General features: G+C 44.9%; 1 protein-coding gene across 1 annotated transcript in view; it reads left to right on the top strand.

The window, feature by feature from the left end:
- Window positions 1-25319, top strand: part of RAB26 (RAB26, member RAS oncogene family) — a 760792-nt gene that overhangs the window by 725709 nt on the left and 9764 nt on the right. The window contains exons 7-8 of the mRNA XM_086940491.1: window positions 14893-14949; window positions 22280-22356. Coding sequence (XP_086796617.1) covers window positions 14893-14949; window positions 22280-22356 — 134 coding nt within the window. The remainder of the gene's footprint in view (window positions 1-14892; window positions 14950-22279; window positions 22357-25319) is intronic.

Raw genomic sequence — 25319 nt, 5'->3', positions numbered from 1 at the left:
TGCCTCAACAACGCATGCCTGAACCACACGGTCTCAACCATGATTGTATCTTTACCACGCATGGCTTGACCACACATGTCTTTACCATTCAATTTCATGGTAAATACATGATTGGTAAAGGGACATGTGTGATAAAGACCACACCCCTGCCCCCAATCCTGTAAACTGTCCCTTTTCCCCTGTCCCGCCCTGAGCCTTAAAATTGACCCCACACCCTAAAAACAACCCAGACCCCCCCACCCTGAGCCCTAAAAACAATCCCCTACCCCTGTAAACTACCCAGAACAAGCCCCCCTGCCCTGAGGCCTAAAACTGTCCCCACGCCATGAAAACTACCCCAAACCCTAAAAACGGACCCCTACCCCTGTAAACTACCTCGAGCCAGCCCCCACTCGCCCTGAGGCCTAAAACTGCCACCTGCCCTGAAAACTGTCCCTTTCCCACCCCACCCTGAGCCCTAAAAACTAACCCCATGCTCTAAAAACTACCCGACCCCAGGCCCCTGCCCAGGGCCGGACTGGGAACCAGAACCGGCCCTGGCAAAGTGCTCGGCCCCCCTCCCCCGCGGGGTGTCGGGGGTGCCGCCGAGCTCTTTGCCAGGTCCGGTTTTCTGCCGATTTTGTTACAGGGACGAATTTGCAGCTGTGCTGAAAAAACGGCCCTGTAACAAAAACGGCCCCCAGGGGCTCAAAACCGGCCCCTACCCGTGCGGCGTACCGGGGGATTGCCTGGTGCCCGCTACGGCCAGTCCGGCCCTGCCCCCGCCTTGAGTTCTAAAAACTGATCCCCACCCCTGAAAAGTACCACAACCCTCCCACACCCTAAGCCCTAAAACCCAGGCCCCTGCCCAATAAACAATCCCGACTTCCCCCTGAGCTCTAAAAACTACCTCCACCCTGAAAAACTACCCCAGCCCTCCCAAAACTTAGCCGCAACCTCACTTACCTGACCGCGTCCTCTCCCGATCCTTCTTCCTTCTGCCTGCCCATTCCAGCGTCTAGACCTGCGTGGTTGAGGCATATGCGTGGTTCGTATTGCGTGGTAAACAGCACGCGTAGCTCAGCCCGTGTTGTTAAGGCCGTTTCCCAAGAGAGGAGGGTAACTGGAGGATGATACATGGTAGAAACTGAGACACCTACAGAATTACTCATGGCAAGATCCACAAAGTGACTTACGTCCCGTAAAGTTACGAGTGCGAAGTCTCCACACTCGGGGCAGAATCTCCGCGCGGCAATGCTCAAAGCAGAGATTCCACCATGACTCCGCCCCAAGTAAGATGACTCCACACTTTTAACTTTGCCAGTCATAAATCTCTTCGTGAATCGGACCCTCAAAGTGTGTGCCAACTCCATTGAGACCTCAAAGTGGAGCACATCCTGAGGAAGAGGACTATTAACTGATCCATTAACATACAGACTACAGACAGCTAGCACGCAAGATTCCAAATGAGACACAATTATATTTGATTCTAATTACTTGGTGCATCAAGGAGCAAGAATGCAGACAATGCCCTGCTTCATAGCGCCTATCCCAAAGTGGAGTAAACTAAGAAGCTGGGCAAGAAATGGGGAGATACAAACTACCCCAACACAGATGCGAGAGGCAACAGAGAGTGATGATTCTCATGCACCATCAGCACCCCTATGCATTTGGCGACGTGAAGGCTGAAATGATGGAATGTGGGTAGCGGTGACAGGTGAAAGGACTGCGGAGAAGGTGATTGTAACGCCAGAATATAGCAATAAATAAGGATGTCCACAATTTTTTTATTTACCTAGATCAGACCCCTCTTTTGGAACCAAAACAGAGGTGACACTCAGAGGAGACTGGAATGAAGTGCTCAACCCAACCATTAAGCGATCAGAGGTACCTTACTGCGGTAATCCCAGGCTCAGCAGTCCTTCGAGTTCATTATATCCAAACAGGACCGAATATACACTTGGAGAGACAGACATATGAAAGAAGGGGGCTGCATATTCAGTCCAAGGTGTACACGCAGAATGTCCTCGACTACCCAGATCCTCATGGGCGGCATCTCTGGTCAAGGATTGGGCTGGTAAAGAATGTCCTCTACTTCTGGACCTGTGGAGGTGTAATGTGCCCCTCTTCCAGTGCAGAGAGTAAGTTCAGCCTGCCAAGGCAGGTATAGATGGGTTAGTCCAAGAGGGACTGGGTCTGGTGGTCCTGCTCACAAGGAGTATAATGCTCTCGTGCTTTGAACAGGAAGGTCTACTCAACAGGCTGGTGTCAGGTAAGGGCGCCCACTGTTCTGCGGATGATGATGCTGCAACCACAAAGTGTGTAAGAAGATCTCTGCGTCTGCCAAGGAGCATGTCCCAGTGGGGCACCTCACACAGTCTCATTGGCACAGACTCCAATCTGTGTAGTCCAATATCTCTTTTGAAAGGAGAAGTTTTCCTTCTCCAGACGTGACCTGCTATGTTACACTGGAACCCGTCCCAGATCCGTCAGAAGGCTATAGATAGAACAAACATTAGGGACGCAAATGTTTCTCCTATACGACTTACCGGGAATTACACCGCTGCAGGGGTTCATGTAAACTACCACCTGGTTCCAACTGGTGAGTGTTAAAATACTTATTACTGTTGCATTATTGACATTGAAACCGGTCAATAATGCTATTTATTCATTCTTATCAGTCTCGCAGGCTCGAGCCGCAGGCAAGAGTCATAAGCTGGATATAGGGCAATAAATTGCATTATTGATCAGCTCCAAGGTCAGTAATGGTATTAGCAGATTAATCTATCAGCGCTATCGCCCAATCGCCCCCTTCTCTCAGTTCTACCCTTCCTCCATCATAACGCCTTAACCACTGGAATTATGGGATTCGGCAGATGCTGCGTTTTCTGCATAATATTGAATCCACTTTACCGGCCGCATAATTCACCATATGCTGCAGGTTGCAACAAAAATAATTGTGTCTTGCCCAGACTGATCAAAAGTTGCAAAAGAAATGCCTCGCGTAGTGCTGCGCAGTGTCAAACTGATTACAAAAGTTATCGGTCCGCTTCCAGTTGCTGATCGCAATATTCAGGTTTTAAACTAGTACGGGGTGATAGTTCTGCCCAGATTGTACTAATTGTATTAAAATAACAGAATAGCTAAATTAATAATTTCTCTTGATTTGCCACATATTTTGATCCTGCATTTCTGCATACCTGCAGTGGCCTTCCTATACCACTCTTTAAAGAGTTCCTCCTCTGCTCATTGCCAGTTCTGTGAAAAAGCTCAGGGGCATATTACCAAGCAATAGCGATAATTATCACTATTGCTTGGTTAGAGACAAAAATTTACCGCTGACCTGCGGCGATTTTTATCGCAGATAAACCTTGGTATTACCAAGGTTTATCGCAAATGCGATAAAAATCGGCCGCAATGCATGAATATCGCTGAAAAGTCCGCAATATTCATGCATTACCGAGCTAATGCTCTTAGCCATGTTATCCACCTCCCATTGGATAACATGGCTAAGAACTGCTCAGGGCAGGTGTTAGCTTTTGGAGATATTCGCGCTTAGCGCGAATATCTCCAAAAGTTGGTAATAGGAGATAGCGATGTTAGCGACTGTTTCCAGTCGCTAACATCTTGGCACGCCCACTTTGCATGTCATTAGTGATAAATATCACTGACATGCAAAGTGGGGCCCAAGATGGTTGCTATCTCCTACTAGCTGTCGCTAACTGGTGTTAGCAACAGCTAGGTAACAGGGAGATAATTTTATCTCCGCTTTCTTGGCTTTTAAAGCCAAAAAAGCGGAGATAAACCCCCTTGATAATATGCTCCTCTATTTTCTAGAAGATTCCAGAGCGTTTCTTTACTAAAAGAGACGAGCTGCATCTTGATTAGCCTGATTAGCTGTCCAGCTCTTCATATCTCAATATGCTAATGGGAGGTGGACATCTTTGATTGAGATTTCCATTGATCGCATGGGAATCAGAGGGTTGGCACTTCCTGGTGGTAAACTGTGTGTAGCTGGAGTCCTGCCTTGCTGCCCTCTATGGGGGTGAGGGGGCAAACAAGGACAGTTCAACAGAGAGTTAAGTGCTGAGTGGAGGAGGCTACTGGGGGATTTGTACTGGGATCCTCACCCTAAGATGTGACCGAGTGGAGCCCAACCTCTCTTGGGTGATGGCCATGGCGCAGAGTTGGTGAGTGGTACCGCAAGGGCTTGCGTGTGATACTAGGAAGATGTGAGTCTGTGCACCAGGCTCTTACACAGCACGGTGGAGCTAAAGGAAAGGATAAACAATCGGGTGCATGAAGGGAAATCTCCACAGGCAACAATGCAAAAATTCAATTACTATGCAAAATGAAAGTAAAGGTTACACAAGGCAAACAGGCCTATAAGGCCTTATTTAATATGTGTAATGTATAGGAGCAGAGTCCATGTTCAGAACTCTGTCCTTACAGTGGTTTCCAGAAGATGGAGTCCATGGTTAAGAGGGTGTTCTCAAAGTCTGTGTACCCCTGCTGTGGGTTCAATGGGGGCAGTATTGGGTGGCAGCGATGCACACAGGAGTGGCCCATGCAGTTCAGAGTGGTGGAGCGGCGTGGTGGGGCGGGCGGGACTCAACAGACGACTACGAGGGAAAATGTAATATTCATTTATTTTCCCTTGTCATCATCTGTCGAGATACCATCCCGCCCCACCGCTCTTACCTGCACAGGCCACTCCTGGAAGCTGATGACGAAGCGCCTTGACTCCACTGACAACAAGCAGTAAGGGTCACAGGAATTGGGGTCACTCTGCAGATTAAGTATGGTTGAGGCATGGGTAAATGTTGCTCAGCCATTGATGTACCACCTGAAAAGGGCTCAGAAGCCCTGCATCTCTGTTCCAGGTGAGCCATCACCATGTGCCTGACCCCCCACACTCTTTGCAAACTCTCCTCCCTCTCACACACTAACAAACACACCTGCACTTATCATTCTCACACTACCATCCACAGCAACCTCACCCACATCCCAGTCACACCACCCGCTCAGCAGACACCATACCTCTTGCTAGTTACCACACGCTGGGCAGTATTCCACGCAATGCCCGCCACCATGCATAATCGCAACACAGCCATCATTACCATGCGGAGCTCTATGGTTCAATATGTTAGTGCTACACCAATACACATACATATGTGCATAAATAGAATACATCACTTGCTTGGAACTGAATAACCCCTTGCTTTCAACATCCTTAACCTCTTCCTTCTTTTAAGATACAGAATACAACACATCAAGCACATTTATAAAGCGGGAGGGGACTCTTGCACTTTTCCATACACCCTTCAAACCTCTGTCGTCATCATTTCAATTTAGTTCCACACGTTCTACCGCCCACTCTCCACTTTCCTGGTACCCACAATCTAGCAGATCTAATGACCTCCTGGACCCAGCATCATCTTCATCCAATAATCATCTGACCGCCTCACCTCTGAATCTTTCCATCACTCCAGCTCCAACAGAACTTTAACCTCTTTGATGACTCAACCACAAAGAAAATGAACAACCCTTCTTATACCTCCTCAGCACGCTGGTCATCACATCCGCAACCTATCATCATAACTTCATGAATGACCCGTTGCCGCCCCATGATGCCTCTAGCTGTCCCTCTCCACCTCTCCCCCTCTTTCTGGCCATGCATCTGGGTTAGTGCAGCCACCAGAAGCTTACATACTAAACTTCAGCTTCTTCAATGACACCCCATGCGCTCACTGCAAGACCTCAAGGTGCTAGAACTAAATTTCATCCTGCCGCCAACGTCAGAAATCTTTTCGGAGCCTAAAATTCAACTCTGAAAACCGACATAGAAGTCAATGCCGCTTTGAAAACCTTTCCAGCCAGCCAAAGACCTCCACATGCGGATACTTCAAATATGTCACTGATAACACACACTCCGCCCCATGCAAGGGTCAAAATGGAGAACGCCCATGTGCAAAACACATTCACACAACTTAGGACTCCAATATACATGATCACAACATACAAGGCAACAAATGACAGATCAGCCAAGATGGTGGCATCAATTGCAAGGCGCTGCTCATAATAATCAAAAATTGTAGCAACTCCTTCCTGGACCACTCATGCCTCACTTGTAGATAACTTCAATTATATCAACCAGCTCTTCACACAGAGATAAAATGGAGAAAAATTGTCAACCTAACTCACAAACCACCAAAAAAACATCCCCATGCAGGCCATCTTCATGCTACTTTCAGACAAAGACCTTCCCAGTGGAATCCCGCCTCCAGACAAACACTTGCACTTTTTCCACAACCCAGTCAAAACCTCCCCATCTCAAGGCGTATTCGCTGACGCACTCAAAACAAAAGTGATCTTACCAAGGACTCAGACCAGCACTCCAGCCACAGACAGATTACACATCAGCAAAAGATGAATGAAAAAGCTGCTTCCATTCAGTTGCACAATCTGTGGGACTCCCCATCCCATGTATCCCATGTAAGAATATCATTCCAGGTTTAGGTGCTGATGCTGCACAGAGTTTGCAGCCATTCAAATCATGGATGGCGCCCTACTGCTCCCTAATGTAAGCAGCCTCTACCTATTGATCGTTCTCCCTGCAGACATCGACACCCTGACCATCATACTCCGACTCGTGTTCTCGAGACTCGTGCGAGATTCTCTGACACATTACTTCAGTGAGTCACCGCCTGTCAATCAAAGCTTCATCAATTCTACCAGATGGGTGCCTAAATAATCCCAGCAGCTACCAGGCATCTTTGCCGTGCTTCATGGATCCCTCCTCTTATTGCTCTGAAGCAATTTAGCCTCTACAAGGATCTGCGAGAATTCAACTCCAAGACATCATCAACATTCAACAACATGCTACTGACATGCAAACCTAAGAGGAGTCTCAGCACCAGATACAGGAAACACCCTAAATATTGATTCAGAAATATCGACTGCCCTGAATATCGAATAAAAAATATAGAATGGACAGACTATCGAATTACCAAAATACGGTTGGTTAGAATATCGAAATTGAGGTAAGAAATATTGATTCCCATTATATCGAAGTAAAAATATTGTTTTCCATAATATCGATTTTTTTATTAGTGTTATGTATGCTAGTATATGTGTTAAAAATATATATTATATTTGTAATTTGTTTTTTTTTAAATAATGAATGTTTTGTTATTTAATTTTTGCGCAATTTAATTTCGTAGCGAGTTGTGGGTTTATAGGGGAATAGGGTGGGAAGTAATTTAATTATGGTAAATTAAATATTAGTTTTTATGAATTAATAATTATTTTTAAGTTAATTTTGCATTTTATTTCTGTAGCGGGTTGTGGGTTTATAGGGGAATAGGGTGGGAAGTAATTTAATTGTAATTAAGTAAATATGTATTTTTGTTTGTATGTATTGATAATTAATTTATTGTTAATTAATTATCAATTGGTAATAATTTTGTATTAATTGGTAATTAAGTTTTAACTAATTGATAATTATTTTAATTGTTTTAATTTATTATTTGGAGTGGGTTGTGGGTTATAGGGGAATAGGGTGGGAAGTAATTTAATTGTAATTAGGCAAATATGTATTTATATTTATATGTATTGATCATTAATTAATTGTTAATTAATCATTAATTGGTAATGAATTTTTATTAATTGTTGTTTTTTAATCTTATTACATTGTTGGTATTGAAAAGTAATTGGTTGTTAATTAATTATTAATAGGTAATACATTTTTTATAAAAAAACATGTATTGATATTTATAATTAATTATTAAATATTTTGTAATTGGTAATTAATTTGAATTAATTTAAATTGGTATTGAAAATTAATTTGTTCTTATTTAAATATTAAATCATTACTTTCCCTACTGTTGCACTCTCTGGAGTGGGAATAGTAATTTTTACCCTCCCGCTATCCAACGCTTTCCCTACTGTTGCACTCTCTGGAGTGGGAATAGTAATTTTTACCCCTACGCTATCCAACACTTTCCCTACTGTTGCACTCTCTGGAGTGGGAATAGTAATTTTTACCCTCCCGCCATCCAACGCTTTCCCTACTGTTGCACTCTCTGGAGTGGGAATAGTACTTTTTACCCTCCCGCTATCCAACGCTTTCCCTACTGTTGCACTCTCTGGAGTGGGAATAGTAATTTTTACCCCTACGCTATCCAACGCTTTCCCTACTGTTTCACTCACTGGAGTGGGAATAGTAATTTTTACCCTACGCTATCCAACGCTTTCCCCACTGTTGCACTCTCTGGATTAGGAATAGTAATTTTTACCCTTCTGCTATCCGACGCTTTCCCTACTGTTGCACTAACTGGTGTGGGAATAGTCATTTTGACCCCTATGCTATCCAACTATTTCCCTACTGTTGCACTCATTGGAGTGGGAATAGTAATTTTTACCCCCACGCTATCCAACGTTTTCCCTACTGTTGCACTCACTGGAGTGGGAATAGTAATTTTTACCCCTACGCTATCCAACGCTTTCACTACTGTTGCACTCATTATTAATTAATATAAAAAGTATTACTTTAATTATTTTAATTACTATATATTATTTATTTTTATATTTAAATAATATGTTTATTTATATATGTGCCAATATATTTTTAATAATGTTCTAAATATTTTATAATCAGGATTAATAAGTAATTTATAATATTATTATGTAAATATATATTTTTAAAAAATTTACATTTCATTTATTATTTTTACATTTTAAGCTTTTCTACATTATTTTACCTATGTTTTATTTAATTGTGTTTAATATTTAATTACTTTTATAGTATTTTTAATACATTTAAAAAATTCGATATTTTAGTTAACTATAGTTTAACTTTCTATATTTTGGAATCGATATTTTAGTACTTACCTGTTTGTAGATAGGCATTCTATATTCTGTCCCTCAATATTTTGGAGTCGATATTTTGGTAAGTCGATATTCGATCCCTCGATATTTAGATACTGATCCATCAGATACTCCATCAAATGGCACAAGGTCTACCTCATCCACATTCACAGCTGGATTTGAAGCACATATCTGAAAGTAACCCAAGCCTTAACTGGATTTCCCTTTTCCACAAATAGCAATAGACGACCACACTTAGCAGATTGCGTATCCAAAAAGAAGTAACCCTCACCTCAGCATCCCACTAGCACCAAAGCATTCATTTTTAGTCTTTACAGCAACTTCTTCTTCAAAATAGTGAGCCTTATTTAAAGTTTGGTGTGCAGGATGGTCAGTCAAACATGGCAGATATCCCATGTAACATATTACAAGTACACTTGAAGTATGGCAGATAAGACTTCCATCGTGATTGTTACTGAGTACATCACCTGCCAAAGACTCAGGGCCCGATTCCGATCCGGTAAAATTACCGTCCGTACGAATTGCATCCGGAGCTGTCTCCGTTCGACTCGTACACACGCCATACGACCCGACGAGTACGATCCAGACCGGGGTATCAGGACGCGAGTCGTACAGTCCACGTTAGGTAAGGGCGATTCGTACAGAAAAGCGCACAATCACATACACACCGTACTACGGCGCGTACCCCCCATGATCGGAGGGGTGCGGCGCGTACCCCAGCGATCATGGGGGGTACGCGCCATACACCCAGCGTACATGGGGTATGCGCCGTTCACCCAGCGTACATGGGGTACGGTGCGTACCCCATGTATGCTGGTATACAGTGCGTACACCCCATGATCGCAGAGGTACATGCCGTACCCCTGCAATCATGGGGGGTACGCGTCGTACCAGGGGGGGCCGTTTCGTACCTGTTTCGGGGCGAACTCTGCTTTTACGGCTGTTTTCAGCTCCCGTAGAAAAAGGGTCGTACGATGCGTACCCGACACGTATCGTACTTGCTGGGTCATATAAACCTGCCGCAAACCGTACAGATGTCGCGTACAGTGGGTTCTGAGTGAGACTCGTACGGGGATTTGATTCGTACGGTCTCTTTACGATTCGTTCGGAGTCCAGTTCCTGGTACAAATCGTACTTCGTCGTACGTACGGGGGACGTTGCAGGGTATGATTCGTACAGGAAAAACGCTCCGAACGGCTATTCGGAGCGCTTTGTACCGGATCGGCCCCTCAATAAGGCAGTTTAAATTAAAAAGTCAAATGAGTAAAGTGAAGCTCTACCTCCTCAAACTTGACATCGGAATGGGTTTGTTGTATAAAAAAAAAAGGCTCAAAAATATTAACATAATAAGCGATGAAACAGTAGAACATAAGACCATAAAACAGTAGAATCTACCAAACAACTTAAAAAAAATTGTGAAAAAAGTTAGGAGTAAGGGATGTTGTTAAGGTTAGGGTATGAGGAGTAGAGTACGGTGTGAGTGATTATGTAAGGAAGATGGTGTGAAAAAGGTGTTGGAGAAGTGGTGCTTAATTTGTGGCGGTGTTTGCCAGACCTTGGCACCATCACTTATTTACAAACACAAGCACTTTATCATGACAATCCACAACATGTTTGTGCTGTCTAACTTCTTTTAACACCACCAAAGTGTTTCACAGTTCCATATATTGGAAAACATAGTGAACTAAATTATCTAGCCTATTGTTACAGCTCACAGTGGCTTGGAATAGTGTAAAATGTCAGGCTTGTATCGGTGGCATGGTTACTAGTAAGTCCTGGAAAAGGAAGTTGGCAGATCAAGCAGGGGCAGTGGATGTCGTGAGCCCCGTACCTTCCTGAGAAATTAGGTGGGCCCTGACTCTTTCTTTTTACAAATTAACCACGGCGAAAAAGGGTGTCGTAGGAGATGGCATGGGGATAGCCACCTTGAAAATTAGCACATACAATGAAATGTAAGAGAACAAAGATTAGGGATAAGTTAGAAACAAAATTCCGGGCTTAGTTTCAAAGTTCATGTGTATCTATGTAAAAGTCACAAATTTGTAGTAAACAGGTATTTTGTTACATCTACATTTTTGTATTTTCAATAGATATGTTAGTCATGACTTTTTTTACAGCAACTTTTTTGCCACAACTGTTTTTGGTCTCGCCTAGGCAGCACGTGTCTCTTCGATACATGTGGTATCTACTCTGAGGGCTTTCTATCGCTTATTCTTTGTTGCTTTGCGTGTCCTTTGCAAAGACTTGCTTCCCTGTGGTCAATGTGTGTTATATGTCCCTTCTTCGTGTGTCTCAACCCCTGCTATGGGGCATGGCCCTATTATTTGTAGTCTTGCCCTTTTGTGCATGTCAGTTTGTTTAAGCGCACTATTTTTATCTTTTGTTTCCGCCCATGTTTTTTGAAATGTCTGCTTTTCTTCCTGTGTGATCTTGTTGTTGAACTAAACGCGTTCACCCAACGGGGTTCGTCAAGGATTGCCGTAGTGCTAGTAAACTTAAATGTAAAAAGCTGCATGAAATTGCATTGAACGCGCTGATCCAAATGCATTCACCTGACGGGAGTTCCTCAAGGATTGAAGTTGTGCTAATAAACTTAAATGTAAAAAGCTTTGTGAAATTGCATCAAATGCGCTGATCCATAAGTGTTCATCCGACCGGAGTTCATCAAGGATTGCCATAGTGCTAATAAACTTAAATGTAAAAAGCTTCGTGAAATTGCATCGTACGCGCTTTTTGAACAAAATATGTTTTTATGTTCTCTCCGTTCCCTATTCTTTTTTTTTTTTTTATATGCTTAGTATTAGTCTGGATGGAAATATCAGGTAGACTTGATTAAGCTATGAACACTAGAGGCATAGGATTGTTTTCTAATCTAAGCTTCCCCGCTCCACTGCATTGTGTGATCCGGCGTAGTTTCACCTCACAGGACACTGTATCATGTTCTGTTCTAACCCCTCTGATTAAAAAAAAATAATAATAAATTGTTAACTTTCTCAACCTAACAATAGGGCCTGCTCTCTTGACTGCTTGTCACACGTCGGAGAGCACAGTTTGCTGGGTTTGTTTTTAAGACTGCTAGGTCAGATGCTATTGGTTGGGAGCCCCAGGGTGGAGATCCCCGCAGCTGCACATTTCCCAGAGTACACAAGCTCTGCTCTTGCCTCTTAACACCATTTGTCCATTTTTTTCCAAAATTGCATGGCCAGGCAGGTGAACATATCCTTTTGTCTCATACGTCTGTACCCACCACTAGATCAGTTCCGAATTATGGGAAAATACCACAGCTTAAGATAGTGCAACACATTTATGAATAACTGGTGACCTTGGAGCTTTATGTCCATGAGAAAAAATGGTTTGAAAAGGCTTTTAATGTAGTTTCAGTGCATCCCTTTTGCTGGCAGCTAGCATAGAAGCACTGGTACTGCACAAACCACATTTTTCTTGACTTGCGTTGTTTGTGAACTAGATTGTGACTCGTAACAGAAATTTGAACTAACATCAGCCAACAGCCATGCCACAGAATTTCGTGTTAGTGGAGATTGTCTGATATTAGAGAGTGGAAGCCAACACCCAACACCCATATTTATGTTAGCGAGATTGCGTAAGGGACTCCAGGCTAGGCTGCAAAGATCGAGGTTTTACTAGAAGTTTAAAGAGGAATGGCAAGAGGAGAAAAATGTGATCCTTTTGGTTTTTTATAATGCTGATGAAATGAGTGCCATTCGGTGGAGCTAACTAGCAAAGTTTTTTAGAGTGTTAAGTATGAACTATGTACATTTAGGGGCCGATTACAATGTCGGTCAGAAAGCCTCTGACTACTAGTCAGAGGCTTTTCGACCGACACGGTCAGTTTGCATGTCGACCGCTCGATTACGATGTCAGCGGTCGGAATGTAAACTGGCCGGTCATTCCGACACAGCTCCAAGTTACTCTCACAGTCTTTCGGACAGTCGGGAACTGCACCACAATCCCCTATGGACGTGTTTCCGCCGTGGGGATTACGATGTCAGTTTCCCACAGCCTTTCCGTACTGGCCTTTCCAACACAAAAAGGCTGTCAGAAAGTGACTTTGGGGCCGTAACAGGGCCCCCTTGATGCTGTGGCCAGCGGTTGGTGGCCGAATGGGTACCTAGGGTGCCTGCCACAGAGTGCCAGGATTTACACACACACACAATTTTCTATCAGAATCTGTATTACAGCCGGTTTACATCCGTAACACAAGCTCCCATAGAGAAAAGTAAGTATGCAACCGAACAGTGTTCTGACGCATCATAATCAGGCGAGTGGAACTGCTAACCGGAGGTCTGTCGGTCCCGAGACGGTATCAGTCCGAGGCAACTCCGACCAACATCGTATTAAGCCCCTGAATTTGATCTGCGGGTCATACATTTGAATTCTTGGAGGGACAGTTCAGCCTTTCATCCTTAAGAGCCTTTGCCATTATAGCACACCGATATACCCTTAATATAAACAAGCATTGGCAAAGCTACTAGGTCTTACCTATCCGAGATCTATTGGCTTTGTCAGTGATTTTCTTTTAGCCATTTTGTACAGCAGCTGTGCTGCTGTGCAGCATGGTTGAGCATTAATTTTTTTTACAGTGCTCTGACACTTTTAACACTGGCCGCGTCTTAGCACATTTTTTCATTTTACTTTCAAGCATTCGCTTTGCCAATGCTTGTTACATCTACTTTCTAATATTTTACACATTATGATAGAATTACAGCGAAACGCTGAAGCTCGTCCACCTGGATTGGGACAATATCCTGCTAATCTTATCTGGCTTCCACCATCTCCACTGTTATTGGAAAGTAACAGAAGACCTTCCTCTTCAAGGGTCACCTCATTGACTTGAATAATTAGCTCCTACTCGTTTGGGTCGTCAGTCCATCTGCAACGCTAACCACCCCTCTCTTTCTTCCATATTGAACAATACTCAGGGGCCCATTATGATGTCGGGCGGATTGCCTCCGCCAGGCTAGCGGTAGCCACCGCCGGCCTGGCGGGGGCAATCTGCCCGACATCCTATCCAGAATTCCCCCCCGCCATATTAGAATGGCGAGGGGGGACCGCGGCGGACGGAAAGACCGTCCGCCTCTTTTCCGCCCCGGTCACCTTCCGGCCGGGGCGGAAAAGAATTAATATGGTGGCGGTGTTTATGAGACACCGCCAGCCATATTAGGATGCCCTTCCTGACATGCTTTTCCCTGGCGGCAATGCCGCCACGGAAAGGCATGCGGAGAGTCCCTCCGGGGGCCCATTGCGGGCCCCCTGGGAGTACGGGGGGTGGGGTGTGCACATGGGGGGTACCTACACACACACACAGCTTCGCTCCTAAGTGCAAAACTGTCTTCATGAGTCTAGTATCGTTTTTGTACTGGAGGGGTATCCTTCCACTACAAATTACTATGCTTAGACTTACTATAAAATGTTCCCACTTGGTATGTGCGATGTACAGTGCAGAACACATGCAAAGTTAGAAAAATTTAAAGAAAATAAAACTTTTTTCTAATTTTCCCCTCAAGGAGGAGTACATTTTTGGCACAAATCCCTATCAACAAATGTTAGTAGATAGAGCTTTGCTTAAAAAACTGTGGCTGGTAGTGTGAAAGAACGCCCATGGACCACCACGAGATGCCCCCGATGCAAAGTAACGCAATGCAGTACCTGCCAGAGTTGTAGAATGGCCTGTCCAGTCCTGTCTGTCACAGTTGGGTGATGGGGTGCAAGTGTTGTATTCTGCCCCATGGCGGTTAATGTGGGGTGGGAGAGGCTTCCTGGGCTACCTGATGTGTGGTGAGGGATGCTTTCTGTGGTCCAGTCTTTGTGTTCTCCAGTCTGACCATGACAGGGTTTGTAAAACAGTCACAGTCGCTTGCTTGGATTTAATGAGAACGGCATTGACTGGAGCGATTGATAGCTGGTGATTTACGAGTGTTTCCATATTGATTAAGCAATGAAAGTGAGAGGCCTGTTCTTATCGGTGCTGATTAATGGGAACTCGGTTTTTCTTTCTGCCCTTAGGTGGACTCGGCTCATGAACGGGCGGTGAAGAGAGAGGATGGAGAGAAACTAGCAAAGGTAAGGCAGCCATAGTGCTCTCTGCATGTTCTATCCCAATGCAATGGCACTCTCAACACGCGATACCATGGCATACTCTGCGAGCTCGTGCCCAACATCATGGAAACCTCTGCACGCTTGCACCCTCAACTATGGCACTCCTGCACGGTCAGATCCAAGACCATGGCACATTCTGTATACTTGCTCCCAATACCATGCTTCTCTCTGCGCGTTTGCACACAATACCATGACACTCTCTGCATGCAATACCATGGCATACTCTGCAAGCTCTTGCCCAACATCATGGTAAACTTTGCACGCTTGCACCCCCAACTATTGCACTCTCTGCACGGACAGAACCAAGACCATGGCACATTCTGTATACTAGCACCCAATACCATGGTTCTCTCTACGCGTTTGCACACAATACCATGGCACTCTCTACACGCGATAACATGGCATACTCTGCGAGCTCTTCCCCAACATCATTGAAAACTCTGCACGCTTGCACCCTCAACTATGGCACTCCTGCATGGTCACATCCAAGACCATGGCACATTCAGTATACTCGCACCCAATACCATGGTTCTCTCTACGCGTTTGCACACAATACCATGGCACTCTCTACACGCGATAACATGGCATACTCTGCAAGCTCTTCCCCAACATCATTGAAAACTCTGCACGCTTGCACCCTCAACTATGGCACTCCTGCACGGTCTCCTCCCTTAGGCCTATCCTTTTCTCTACATCATCCCTCCTCCCGATGACCATCCTTCCTCCCCTGAGTGTACAGTCATCTCACCGGCCATCCTAGACTATCGATCCTCCTGTAGACCATGATTTGTCTCATTGACTACCCCTGATCTCTTATCCTATCCCTCTACAAATAGACCGCACCTCCTTCTCTAAACCATCCCTCCTCTAAAAGACCATATGTCCTCCCATAGAATATCTGCCCTCCCGAAGGAGATCCTTCCTCGTCTAGGTCATCCGTCCTCCTCTAGATCACCCGTCTTCCAGTACACCGCCACTGCTTGCATAGGACTTCCTTCCTCCCATAGTTCATCTAGGAAACCATTCTTCCTCCCATAGACGATTCTGTATCCTGTAGACCACTCTTCTTTCTGTAGGCCATTTGTCCTCGCATAGATAGCCCCTCCTTACATAGAGCATTTCTCCTCCGGGAGGCCATTCATCCTCCTGTAAAAAATCCCTCCTTCCTTAGTTAATCTCTTTTCCTTTAGTAAATCCTTCTTTAAGTAGACAGCCACTCCTCCAATAGGCCATCACTCTTACCCTAGATCATCTCCAAAAACATGCTTCTTCCCATAGACTATTGCTCGTCCCATAGAGCACTCCTCCTTAAGTAGTCTATCCCTCTTGTAGACCATCACTCTGGTTAACTTCTCCCTCTGTCAAGGCTCCCTTCCTGTTTCCTTAAAAACTGGGCAGAGCACCCCTCTGCTTAAAGAACCCACTGCAGATGCGAACGACCTCAACAACTTCCACCCCATCACTAACCTTCCTTTCACAGAAAGATGTGCAGCGAAACAACTCTCTCTTCATATCAAGGGCAATGATCTTCTTGACAATTTCCAATCCAGCTTCATTCAAAACCGCAGCACTGAAACAGCCCTGTTGCAAGTGATTGATGACGCGCTGTGCATACTCGATGCGGGGATAGTCTTGTCTTCTAATTCTCCTCGACCTTTCTGCAGCCTTTGACACTGTCAATCACAACACTCCCCTTAACACTCTTTAACATAGAATGGGCATGGAGGGCACTGTGCTTAAAAGGTTTGCTTCCTTCCTCTCTGATAGATCCCAAATCATCAAAATAGCAAACAGTCTTTCATCTCCTTTGGCGGTGGGTCAAGGTGTTCCCCAAGGCTCTATACTTGCACCCACATTGTTCAATCTCTATTCAGAACCATTGGGAAATCTCCTAAGTAAATCCGGGATCCACTATCATCTCTATGCGGACGACACTCAAATCTACCTTAAGGTGGCCTCCACTCACGATCTCTCCATCCTAAGCTCTACTCTCGACTCCATTCAAAACTGGATGTTAACTCATCAACTGATTCTGAATCCCTCCAAAACTGAATTCCTCCTCCTCTCCTCCTCACTTTCTCCTCCCCCGGTTCAATCATGGATGGATCAGATTAATCTACTTAACAATAAACCCATCATTGTCGACAGCACCATACTCGACAAAAAACTCAATCTACTCTCCCACAACAATTCCATTGCAAAGTTTGCTCTATACCAACTGCGCCTCCTTTGGGGGATTTGGCGATTCTTCCCGGAGCAAGACCTTAAAACCCTGGTCCAATCGCTGGTTCTCTCCAGACTAGACTACTGCAATTTTCTTCTTACTGGCCTCCCCAAATCCCACCTGTCCCCTTCTTAAATCTGTTCTCCATTCAGCAGCGCATTTCATATATGGGGCAAAAAGAAACGACCACATCCCACCCATTTTATCCACGCTCCGGTGGCTTCCCATCGAGGCAAGATCTATCTACAAGACTGCCTGCATCGCCCACAAAGCCTTGCACTCCTCCTCTCCTCGCTACCTGGCGAATAAACTGAAACTCTCTGGAGGCTCTAGACGTTCACGTAATGTGGAAAATGTATTGCTTGAACCTCCCATTTTCAAGAAGGAAAGATCGATGGCCCAATCCTTTTCAGGCAACGCAGTGAGACTCTGGAACTCACTTCCGCCTCAGCTCCGGACCACCACCTCTTCCCAGGCTTTCAAAACTGACCTCAAAGTTCTCCTCCTTCAAAGACACTTCCAAATTTAATTCAAACCCTCTCTATTATCTGAAGGAAGTCCTTGTATTATAGGAAATTGTATTCTCCATGACTATAGAAGTGCCTCCCCAGTGTGTTCTTGTGGTTTGAGTGTCTGCCATTTATTGCAGTATTATACTTCTACCTGTATTTTGTACTCTTTTGTAACATGCACAGGTCACTTTTGCTCTTGTAACGTATCGTTTGCTACCTCTTGGATTTTGTTTGCGTTTGATACATGCACAATTGTCACTATTGCCTTATGTAACTCAACATTTGCTTTTGTAACATGTTCACTTGTAATTTTCTCCTCATGGTTCATTACTGTTCCTATTGTGAAGCGCTCCGACACCTTCGGGTAAAGTCCGCGCTATATAAAAACGCATAAAATAAATAAACAAATTAAAATTGTCTCCATTCATCAAGAGCCAGGCGGCTGGCAGCGGCAGGAGAGGGGGCAGAGGGGGGGGGGGGGGGGGGTTGCATGCGGACCTTTGATACAGGATTATTGAGAAGAAATACTGCGGCGGGTGCCCGTGGGCACAGACCGTGCCAGGCCGCGGTACACCGCGTCCTGGCAGCCAGGCAGGCCCCCCGGCGCTCACCAGCCGATAGATTATTCCCACCTTCATTAACTGTGCGGGTCCCGAGGGCGGGGCTGCCTCGCGCTCTCCTAATGAGCCTGGGAGTGATATATGCTGAGCCCGGCGGTGCAGGTGCGCCTCATTAATGACGCGTTATTAATGGCGGCGGGCATTCAGGGCCAGACACAGGGGGGGCAGCAAAGGATTCCACTGCACGTCCAGGTCACCTTCACAGGGGAGATTTAAAAACAGACGCAGGGTATCTAACGTCACGCCGCGGAGGGGTGTATTTTATGACCGCAAACCCTGAAGTCTGTGATTTTATTATCGCACACTCTGGAGTTCACTGCGCTGCGCAGCTCAGTCTCTGGGCTTCAATGAGGGCTCAGTTTCATAGCCTCCCCCGACTCCGAGGGTTATGTGCAGTGCACATGAGCCCACATCCTGGGCTGTATCCCACAAAGTGCCCTCAGGATGAGGCAACAGGCGTTTGCACCCACTGTTTGCACCCCAGCCTCACTTTGCTAATACAGAAGGGGTTCCAGATGCTTGTGCAGCCTTTATGACACATAGGGATCGCACAGATACAAAATGTGCACTGTTGCAATCCTGAGGGCGTGTAGCCTCATTTGCATAGGGATGTGGCTCCAAAAAAAGAGAATACCCCTGACTGCAGCTGTGCTGCTTTACAGATGTGGGCACATAGGCAAAGATGCTCTTACAAGGTGTACGGACTGCACCACATATGACATGGCATACAGGGACCCCTTGACGAAGAGTGGTGGGCTTCCTTTTACAAAGCAGGCCTGCATTCTAGATCTGCAAAATGGTGCCCTCTTCATAGGGTTGTTCACAGTGCAGCTGCAAACTCCTGCCTGCACTGGGAACATTGCGATAGTGACTAGCGGGCTGGCTTTTTGAAGCTGCTTGCCACCTGTCAGTGTTAGCAGAGGACCCATCATCAGTTTATAGGGGCCACAGGTGTTCTGTGTAGGCATCTGCGTTGTGTGACTGCTTTTGATTTGAGTGTGATGTCGGGGACCCCCTGGAACTCGTCCCCATAGAACTACATTAACTGTGTGGCGCCACATTTGGGGGCAGCCAGCGCACCTCCAATCAGCTTCTTTGCTTGTGAGTGCAAAGCCAGGCTCCCATACAGATGTGGAAACGCACCGCAGGGATCAAGCCAGCACACATTTGCGCACTCCAAAATATGGAAGGCGCTGTGCCTGAGCCTGCGACCACTGTTGCAACGCCAACGAGCACCATGGAAGCAAAGGCAGAGGAAATACACCTGGGAATAAATGAATTTGCTATTTAATCGTTCAAGGCGGCTTCCATGAATTGCATTAGTGCAAATGGTGCACTTCCACATAATGCACACCAACACAGCTGAACTACAACTTTTGCAATGGGCACTTGCGGTATTCTGTGTTTAGTATATGTATTGAGTCAATTAGCCTTTCTGACGCGGAGACTGGGTCTCATTGCTCAGGTGTCCTTTCTGCTCATTTTCTGACATCAGCAGGCCTTGGATTATGACTCCCAGTATCAATTATCTAGTAATGTGTAGGATGTCCACATTCATCCCAGGAGGTTCTCACTCATGGCCTAAATGTATGGAGTAGCTTGAACTTGTCCGTTAAAAAGGCTTTCAAACCCTTTTCATAGTTACGAAGTGGTATATAAATGCATTTCAATCAAATCAAAGTGAATGTTTAAGGCAGAAGTCAACAAGTTATTCATCCTAGACTGGAACTTAACTAGGAACACACTATTCTTTCACTAAATATATTGCCTGAATAGTAGCCTCCCTCCTTGATTCAGAAAGAGAGCTGCCCCAAAAGAAGTTACCAACCCCTAGAGCAGAAGTCCCATATCTCTCTTGCCAGGTTGAAGGGATCTTCTGTGCTGAGCAGTTACTTCCACTTAAAATGTATGCTTCACACATTGGTTGATTTCTAAGTTCATCATGTTATTTACAGTTGTAGGTAGTCCTCTGTAGTTCATTAACTCCCCTGTTCTTCCAAGGTGGGAGGCCTGGCATGAAGGCAATATAGCCAAGGTGGCATTGAATGGGGATGTTTCCAGGTGATTTCCCACTTATTTGATTAAAACAAAGCCTTACTAGCAGGTTCTGCATTGTAAATGTAAATGTACATGTATTTATATAGCGCAAATTACCCACATCGCAGGCCTCTAAGCGCTTGCTTAGGGAACCCGTCCTGGTATTCCCCTGTGAGATAACCCCGGCAGGGTATCCACAAGGTGAAAGCCAGGCATCCCGCCACGAGGGGCTGTTGTGGAGATTAAGCAAGCTATTGCCCAGAGTCACAGAGTGTGAACACGTGAGTCGAGTAGGCACCGGAGCGAGAATTATCGAGTCCGTGGAATTATTTAGCCCAAGCCCCGTCGAGGCGGGGAATTGAACCCTGGTCCAGGGCCGATCTCAGATTCCGAGTCTGCCGCCTCTAACCCCTGAGCCACACTTCTCTGTATAGCAGACTACGTCTCTCCTGGTCATGCGAAGAGGTCAACCCATGTGTCAGATTTAGTACTTTAACCGGACCCGTCCAGGGTATCGGGGTGCCTTATCCAGTGCTTCAAGGTGACCTGACCAGGCTTTCATCTTCACTATCATAGTCGAACCAGTTAGGATGTGGCATTGAGTCCTTTATGGCACCAAGGGGTGAGGTCACATATCTTGCTGTGGGGTGTGCCCAGGTCAGGGTGGCTCAGAAATAGTAACACAGTCATGGCTAAACAGCAACTACATCACATTGCCAAATGTAATATTCCTACAAGTCGACCCAACCACGGTGCCTTCTTCGACGCTAATTGGTGACACTTCCAGGGCGTGGCATTCAATATTGCAAGGTGCCCTACCCAGGGTATTCTGGTATCCATACCCCACCCTACAAATACAGCTGAAAAACGTATTTTTTCCAGCATCGGTCTTAACTTCTCATTTACATCGTGGGCTGGCCAACCCGTTACATACCACAGCATCTGGGGGTGTCAGTCAGCAGCCCACTGAAGCATCCTTTCATCACCGATTCAGAGTCATGATATTTAATGACTGGTGGTGGAAAGCAGCAGAGAAAGGATTCCTGTCTACGGGCCAGATGTATCAATATTGGGAATAGCGTTTACCTAATTGTGATTCTCTGCAAATCTCAATTAGGTAATCGTTATTTCTAATAGGTCGCAAATCATCCTTCGTCATTAATATTAATGAGGTAGGTCGCCACTTGCCACCCCTTAGGAATCGCTAAATTCATGCGGATGGTAGCCTGCTAGGGTCAGCAGACCACCATGTCCGAGATTGCTTTTAAATAAAGCAATCTTTTTTAAATACAGCTTGTTTTCCTTTAAAGAAAATGGGTTTGTGTTTAAAAAAGAAAAATGAAAAGTTTTCCTTTCATTTTTTAAGAGCAGGCAGTGGTCTGTGGGGCCACTGTCTGCTTTGTAAAAATGTTTTTTCTACCATTCCCAAAGGTGAAGGGGTCCCTTGGGTTCCCCTTCCTATTTATGAATGGGTTACCACCTACTTTAAGTAGGTGGTAAAATGCAAACGTTTTGCGACCACATTTCGGCTGCAAAACATTCGTCCATACAGCTGCGACTCAGTATTAGGAAGGGATGCCCTAAACACGCCCCCTCGTAGTACCAAATCAGTATGTATTCGCAATTCCAAATTACGATTCAGTAACATGTTAACGATTCACAACTTGGAATTCATACATACCAAAATGCAATTTATTTGTGATTTAAATCGTTTGCGACCGGTAAAATGCATGATACATGTGGCCGTAAGTAGATTTCCAGATTGGGACTCCCTATGACTACCAGGAGCTGAGGGGTTAAACAAAGACATGTGCCCTAAGTCAGCCTGCCAAGGGTGAGGTTTGAGTCACTGGACCCAGAACCAGACACTTAATACTTCTGTTTGTGTTTCTTTCCCCAAGGAATATGGAGTGCCCTTCATGGAGACCAGCGCCAAGTCAGGAATGAATGTGGAGTTGGCCTTTATGGCCATTGGAAAGTAAGTACTCCCCGACAATTGAGTTGCAAATGTGAATCCTGCTATCCTGAATGAACAGCTGTGCCGTGCACCTTAAGGGCCATTGGTTGTCGACAAACATTACAGCAGTGTTGCAGTAAAATGGAAAAAATAGGTGATAAAAACTTTTTAAAAAATAGATAATAAAATTTAAAACAAGACACACTATCTCAAGGTGGCTTGGCTGGTCTGCAGCCCTTGTAATGGAATGAGGGGGACAAGATAGATCTTGTCATTGGACGAAGAGGAGCCCTGCAGTGCCAAATTCCACTGGATATCTTTTAAACTGCTGCAGGGATGTCTTAGACAACTTAATTGCTAAGTAATACCATTTTTGGAACTCATTGTGAGGACTTACCAATGTCAGCTGTATGCGTAAGGTGTTGTACTGGAGCTGTAGACGTCAGTCCAAATTGTCTTTTTGACCACACCTTTGTCCTACAATTTATGGCATTTCAGTCCCTCCAGTCTACTTTGGAACTGTTAGATCATGAACGTGGCCACTGTGAAATGTTAACCCCTTCCATGCTGATGACGGCCGGGAGCCGTCATGGCACACAGTGCTCGTGTGCTGATGACGGCTCCCGGCCGTCATGACCGCACCCGCGATCGGAATGTGCCACACAGGCGCAGAATCACGGCAGCGCCCAAGGGGTTAAGATGCATTCTGTGAGATATCTTTAATATTATGCTTTATCTTTAGCCTTCAGAGTAGGGTCACAGTTTGCTGCAGCTTTCGAGTTCTAGAAGTTATTGAAAGAGTCCATGAATCCTGGACCTGCCCATGAATTTATCTGCAAGAGCTGCTCATTTAGAAACTAACAAAACTGAATAATTCAGGCAGTTTTTAAAGATTTACCCAGAGCTTATTTAGTCTGGAGATGGCTACTTTTCCCATACCTAAGGTGGCTGGACTAGAGGTTTACAGGAGCTTTTTGTTTGTTTCATCACCCGTGGCAGTGTGGTTCGTGTGGCTGTCAAGTTTGATGAGACATGTTTGGGGGCTGCCTGATTGGCGCTGTCAGGGTGTAGAGAAGTGATTGATTTCCAGCAAGGTGCCCTTGTGTCCTGTTGTGATTTAATTGTCCCTCCCTGAGTTTACATGCCCAGCAAGCTTAGTGTCATACAGAGCTTGCTGGGGTGGGGTGCCTATGTGCGTGCCAGCATGCGTGTGTGTGTGCGTGTGTGTGTGTGTGTTAGTATTAGCCCACACTAGGAGAACTGCGCTGAGAATTATTTCACTAACCAAGCTTACATTTACATTCCTCTTCCAGAGTTTTTGTACCACATGTCTAACACTGTCTGTAACAAACAGCAGGTGTGTGCACTCACACGATTTTCTGAGAAAGCCCCCCAACCCACGACTGCCACACATACACTTTTCACCTATGCATCCTATACTGTAGAGGTGACTAATCCACTGGAAGCTCAAGCCAGATATCTGGCTCAGCTCGAGGTCCTCCCGCTCTACTCTCCTGCACAACAAGTTGAAAGCAAAGAATTAACATTTGAGGTGAAAAGGACAACAAATAAATACCCATTTAGTGGCTGATTTTTATGCAGTGAAACCAGAAAACAAGGGATTAATCCCGGCTTCCCCACTTATCCAGATTGTGTGATCTTAGGCAAATATTTTATTTACTCAAGCCTCCTTTTTGTTCTTCATTACGCCTATGAAGCACCTTCTAATACCTGAATTCAAAATACCAGCTGTACAAAAAAAGTATTGTGTTTAAATAAAAAACTATAATGTGCTCTTTCTATTAGAATCTGGGCCATATACAGGGTGCACATGACAACTGACATGCCTCTTATGGCCAGATGTACAAACATAAGAAATACCAATTTCCGAATTGCGATTCTCTCCCAAGGCCATATGTATCAAGCCTTTTTCGATTTGCAAAGGCCGGAATTTGGCGAATTCCGGCCTTTGCGAATCGCAAAAGGCTGTTATGCATTTTTTGATATGTATCAAAAAATCGCATCGTAAGGAATCGGATAAATTTGCGATTCCTTATTTTGCTATAGCATTTAAGGAATCGCAATTTTGCGATTCCTTAAATGCTATGTGTGAAGCATTTTTCTATAGCGAATTAAGCTTAAGAAATCGCAATTTACCACCAACTTTCAATTGGTGGTAATTTGCGTTTTCTTGTAAAAATGCACAAATTGGCATTTATGAATGTGGCATGTGATGCACATACATGCCCATAGGGCATGTATGTGCGCCATATGCACACACATGCTGATTTCAGGGGTGCAGCAGGGTGTCCTTGAGACACCCCTGCACCTTTACAATCAATCTCATTTTGCGATTAGCAAATTGCGAATCGCTAAATGAAATGCATTTCACAATCATTCCTATGGGCCTCCTGGCCCATAGGAATGAATGGGAAATTATTCCTTATTTGCGAATTCGCAACTTGCGAATTCGCAAATAAGGAAGATTAAGGAATCGCAAAAAAAATGCAATTTTTTACATACATACCGTTTTGCGATTTCTAAACAGCGATTCCTTAAAAATCGCTATTTAGAAATTGCAAAACGGAACTATGATACATATGGCCCTAAATCACAAGTAGGAACTCGGCATTATTAATATATGAAACTCATTGATTTTCATTTAAGGATTCCTTGTGGGTTGCAAATCGACCTACCTCATGAATAATTATGAGGTAGGTCGCAGTTTGCGACTCATTAGGAATTATAGGCATCACAGGGATGGTGGCTTGCTGAGGTCAGGCAGGCCACATTGCCTGTATTGGTATTTGGAAGGGACACCCTGAACGCACCTCTCTTCCAAATACCAAATCACAAATGCAAATTGCGATTCAAATCGCATTTTGGAAAAAGCATTTTCTGGTTAGAAACGGCCCGATTCTGTGAAAAATGCTTTTTATGTCTGGCCCTTAGTTCAGGAATGGCTTAGAGCAGAGACACTGTGC

This window comes from Lissotriton vulgaris, chromosome 10 (genome assembly GCF_964263255.1).
Source record: "Lissotriton vulgaris chromosome 10, aLisVul1.2, whole genome shotgun sequence".
NCBI lineage: Eukaryota > Metazoa > Chordata > Amphibia > Caudata > Salamandridae > Lissotriton > Lissotriton vulgaris.
Note: the sequence above shows the minus strand (reverse complement) of the source record. Positions and strands in the feature narration are given on the sequence as shown.